Below are 5201 nucleotides of genomic sequence, written 5' to 3'. Positions count from 1 at the left end.
GGATATTAAAACTGATTCCCGTCCCATACGATATCAGTTGATATTTAGAGGTAAAGTGTAGATTTTAAATCACTGCTACAACTTTTCGTTATACCTTTAGTCATTTGTTGTAATTGTTGCTTACTGTATCTAAAAAATACCCACGAGTGACACATTTAAACTCGATTAAATACTTCTCATGTTTCTTATGTTTCTTTTGGTGGAGAGGGACGTTTTTTCACATGGAAATATGCCAAAATTCAGTACTGTAGTATAGGTTTTTTTTTCAGGGGGAGGGGCCGCGGTATACATGTATATAAGAGAGGGTCTGAATTTGATTAAGTATGATATGAAAAGACTGTACATGGAAATATTCTGTCATCTAGAATAGCAAATGACTCCAACTGATTGATCCAGGCTCTTTCATAGAGAACTTTCCTTACAAATGCAGAAAATGTTATATTGATAAAAAAAAAAATAAGAAAAAAAATGTTATCTCAGATGAAATAGCTGACAGAGTGAGATAATGTAGTTGCATACAAAGGATATATATATTTATTGTAAATTTATATTTTAGAAGCCCAAAAAAAATGAATATGGTAACCTTTTCCTTTTTTGTTTCTTGGCTCACTTGGTCTAAAAGGCTATGTTATTTAAGCTAGTGCCATCATTTAGCGTTCGTCGTCGTCGTTAACTTAAAGAAAAATTTCTTGTTTGACTACTTTTCAAATGTTACCAACTTAACCTGAATGTTCCTTAGGCAATCTGGTTTTAAGTGTATCCAGGGCTTTGATCCATCAATAAACATGGCCACTGTAGGTATAATAAAACATAGGAGTAAATGCAGTATTTCGGCTTATATTTAAAAACTAAAGCAGTAAGAGTAAAACTGAGTGGATTAAAATTATCAAGAAGTCAAGGTCTTTCTACTATCTAATTTTCAGAAAAACCGCACAACCAATTTTGTAGTTTTTGCCCCTTAAATGCCAATAATTAGCAAATTTCGCAGTTTTTGGCTAGTATCTTAATATTCTAAGCAACAAAAATAAACTTATATGGATAAAAATGATGAGCAGATCAAGGTCTATCTCTCACGGAATTTTCAGAAAAAAATAAATACTCATTTTGGAGTTATTGCACCTGAAATGATAATTTTAAGCAAATTTCACAATTTTTTTATTGTCTATTACTAAAACTATTATTGCTAGAGAGAAACTTTAAATATTAAGAATGACATGAACAAAAAGATCTACAATTAAGTAATCATGGCCGGCGAAATTGACCCCTTATAGGAGTTATATTGCCTTTGAATGATGATTTTTACCCTTTTTTCATTTGTTTGCGGAAACTACAGTAGATAAACAGAATATTCAAATGTAGAAATGCTGCATAGCAAAACAAGATCCACAGATAAGTCAACATGGCCGAATTTGTTAATTGACCCTTAAAGGAGTTATTGCCCTGAAAAGGGCTTCTTACCTTTCTTGCAGAAACTTTAATATGAGAGAAATTGTAAATTCTGAATTTGCAGAAAAAATAAGCCAAAATGACTGAAATTGTCAATCGACTCTTTATAGGAGTTATTGCCCTTGAAAGACACTTTTTACCAATTTCATGCATGTTTGAAGAAAATATAATACAATAGAGAAATCGTAAATAGTGTAGTTGTATAGCAAATAAAGATATACAAATAAGTTAAACATGGCCAAAACTGTCAAGTGACCCCTTATAAGAGTTAAATTCCATTTGCCTGTTATCTCATCTCGAAAACTATAGTAGACAGTTAGAAACTGTGAACATCAAACATAATCGTCAATATAAGATCTACAGAAATACAAAAATGGAGGAAATAGAGGTAATCGTTTTATTTTTTACTTATTTCCAGTTTTTGCCGATTATCTCGAAAAATTAATAGATAGGTAGAAACTATAAACAACAACATTTTGACAGGTGAGCGATTCAGGCTCTTAGAGGCCTTTTGTTTTTTTCATTTTTTCTGAAAGCATTTCATATAAAAGCTATCTTTTAAAAAAATCCTTTTTGTTCTCTTTATACTTAAATAAAAATGCTTTTAAACATTGTGAGATGCCATTTCAATTCTACGGTAGCCGGACGCAGTAGTTGGAAATAACGTTATATAATCACAGAGGACTTTTCCAGCCTTATTCAAATGTTTCATTTTGATTTTGCCATTTGATAAAGGACTTTACGTTTTGGAAATCCTTGGAGTTCGGTATTTTGTTATTTTACTTTTTTTTGAAACATTTACGAGAAGTGTATCATAATTGATGTAACAGTACCGAGTTGTTACCATCATTTTTTAATTTGACGGTGGCTACTCTTCAAAGTGTGGTACTGTCATTCCTTAATTTGACTTACAAATATAGCATACAGATTTATTGTGCAATATAAATAAACTAGAGACGTCCATTTTGGCTGAACTAGTATACATTATCGTTTAGAGACCAGCTGAAGCACGCCTCCGGGTGCGGTGTTTTCTAGCTGTGTTGGAGACCCATTGGTGGCCTTGGGCTGTTTTCTGCTCTTTAGTCGGGTTGTTGTCTCTTTGACACATTCCCCGTTTCCTTTCTCAATTCTATTGAAATTACTGGAGATCAATTCAGAATTTATGCAGAAACCAAAAAGTCCTAGGACAAGCATATGTAAAACAATTCAAAAGAGAAAAATCATGGCCTGATTTAATTAAGCTTACAGCATTAAACGAAAAACAATTATGACAAACAGCAACCAACGGCAACTATGCAGTGGACTACAAGCTTCTGCCTTGGACAGGCACACCAATAATGTGTAGGTGGTGAGCACGAGACGGTTACTAACAAAATCACAAATGAAACTAAGTTTCGATGGTAATTCTCACCTTCGGACTGTGACTTCTACTTTGATATATCAAAGAAAAAGGTCGACGCCATTCAAAAAATTCTCTGGTGACATTTCTTTGTGGTTTCATCGTGTTCACACTGTTATAGTTCATTCAATCAAGGATAAATAATGTTTTCATTTAATTACTTTCAAATATTTTAAAGCTAAAACTAAATAATATCAACAAAGTCAAAATAAAATAAAATAATATTAACAAAGTCAAAAGAGAAAATTGTCAAATTTATTAAACAAACAAATACGAACATCATCAAGATTTAACACAAAGTGAACATATTTAACAGTTTTTTTATATAGAATTTGCAAGTACAAACATATCAATGTATTTGAGTTAAGTATACAGTCAAGCAGTTCTTTTATTGCGCCGCTTCACTGAAATGTTCTTGTTACTAGCGTCTTGTTTTTTATTCGCAGATTTTTTCTTTTCATTCTGTCCGATAACAGACTGAGTTACAGGTCGCTTTTTTGCAGAATCACAAGCTAGCTCGACTGACTCGATCAGCCCATTATCATTAGCTTCCTGTACTTCTGAATTGTTGGTACAACTTCCCGTAATTGATTGATTGGTTGAACCATTTATATCATCAGATGGTGACGTAATAATTGAACCAGGTCGTTTCCTCTTGTTTCTATGGTTGTGTTTTAAGTGTTGTTGCAAGGAACTAGCTACAATAAACTCCTTTGGACAAAATTTACATCTGAACGGCATATCTCCCGTATGTATTCTCTTATGAACGCTTAGGTAGCCGTGATATTTGAATTCCTTCCCACACACGTCACATTTATATGGCGTATCACCAGTGTGTATGCGCTCATGTTGTATAACTGCTCTCTCCGCCGTGAAAGATTTCTCACAGATAGAACATTTATATGTCTTTCCAGAATGAGTTTCTAAATGATACCCCAGATGATGCTTACGTGAAAATGTTTTCTCACACATATCACATTTGTAGGGCTTCACACCTGAGTGAAGTCGTTCATGAGTACGCATATGTGTATTTTGAGTGAAAGTTTGTCCACATGTGCCACACGTGTACGGTCGCTCATGTGTATGAGAACGCAAATGTACCAATAAAGACTGTTTGTGTCTAAAAGGCTTAGAACAAAGTTCACAGACATATGGTCTATATTCAGAGTGAACTTTTTTATGGGTTGTAAGGTTACTAGACTGAGTAAACCGCTTATGACAGACGTCGCACTCGAATGGTTTGTCCAACGTATGCAGTCTCTCGTGCGCTGCCAGACTGGATGTACTGCATAGTGACTTATCACAATATCGACATTTATAAAACGTTTTCTCGTCAGTATGTATACGCATGTGTCGTTTTAAATAGCTTGGTAGTCCATACCGTTTGTTACATACACTGCAAGAATACTCTCCCTCGTGATTACACTTGTGTTTTCGCAGTGTGTAGGTATGTTTGAACCAGTTGCCACATACATCACACTGAAATTTCTTACTGCTATTTTTGCCATCCGTTGTAGTATGTTTACACTGAATACTTTTGTAACACATTGTACATTTGCTGTCGTTTACTGCCTGTCCAGTCATCTCCGTGTCATGTGCCGAAAGTTTTGTTATACCATTGGTCCTACTGTCTTTGGTTTCTTTATTAAGCGCTTGTGCATGAGACGTCATCTTTTTGTTTCCTAAAACCTGAGACTGTTTTACCAGATTACTGGAGGAAGGTTTTTGAACGTTTGGTTTTATGTCGCTTATATCATCTATCAAAGTAGCATTTTTGGCAGTATTGATGCAAGGTGAATAACAATTAAATTCCTTCGTTTCCATGGCAAAATTACTGTCCTTGTTCTTAATGTCTTCTTCCTCATTTGCAATGGATGGCAGATTTTCTTTTGTATCAGTAATACTATTTTCCCGTTCGTCTTCTGCGACGACATCTCCACCGATGTTAGATGACTCTCTTTGAAATTCTGGTACGTTTAACACAGAACCATTATGATTCCTTTCAACCTTAATAGAGACAAGGTCACGTTGTAAATCGTTTTGATCAAGTTCATCACAAACAATATTCGTTTCTGATTTGATCTCCATTTTGTTTTCTGGCATTATATGTTGTCAGATTAGACCATCCCTGAAAGTAAAAGAGAACGTGGTGTAATTAAATAACATAGATTATGTCCTTTAATCAAATCTAAGAAAATATCTTTTGCAATAGAATATTTATTTTATCTTACCTAAAGTAACGATTTTCTATGAACAAAAGAACAATATGACAATGCATAGTATAATTCTTACTTAATAATTCTAGACTGCTACTTATTGATTGGCGTTCAGACGTCTGTATTAAAATCACCACTTA

At 34.0% G+C, this 5201-nt stretch overlaps 1 protein-coding gene across 1 annotated transcript; it reads right to left on the bottom strand.

The window, feature by feature from the left end:
* Nucleotides 1-3179: 3179 nt before the first annotated feature.
* LOC127702466 (zinc finger protein ZFP2-like) lies at nt 3180-4967 on the bottom strand. Its single transcript, XM_052206675.1, has one exon. The coding sequence runs from the start codon at nt 4946-4948 to the stop codon at nt 3221-3223; it is 1728 nt and encodes a 575-aa protein (XP_052062635.1). The 5' UTR covers nt 4949-4967; the 3' UTR covers nt 3180-3220.
* Nucleotides 4968-5201: the final 234 nt, after the last annotated feature.

This window comes from Mytilus californianus, unplaced genomic scaffold (assembly GCF_021869535.1).
Source record: "Mytilus californianus isolate M0D057914Y unplaced genomic scaffold, xbMytCali1.0.p SCAF_5, whole genome shotgun sequence".
Lineage (NCBI taxonomy): Eukaryota > Metazoa > Mollusca > Bivalvia > Mytilida > Mytilidae > Mytilus > Mytilus californianus.
The sequence above is the reverse complement of the archived record's forward strand: the minus strand, read 5'-3'. Positions and strand labels throughout refer to the sequence as shown.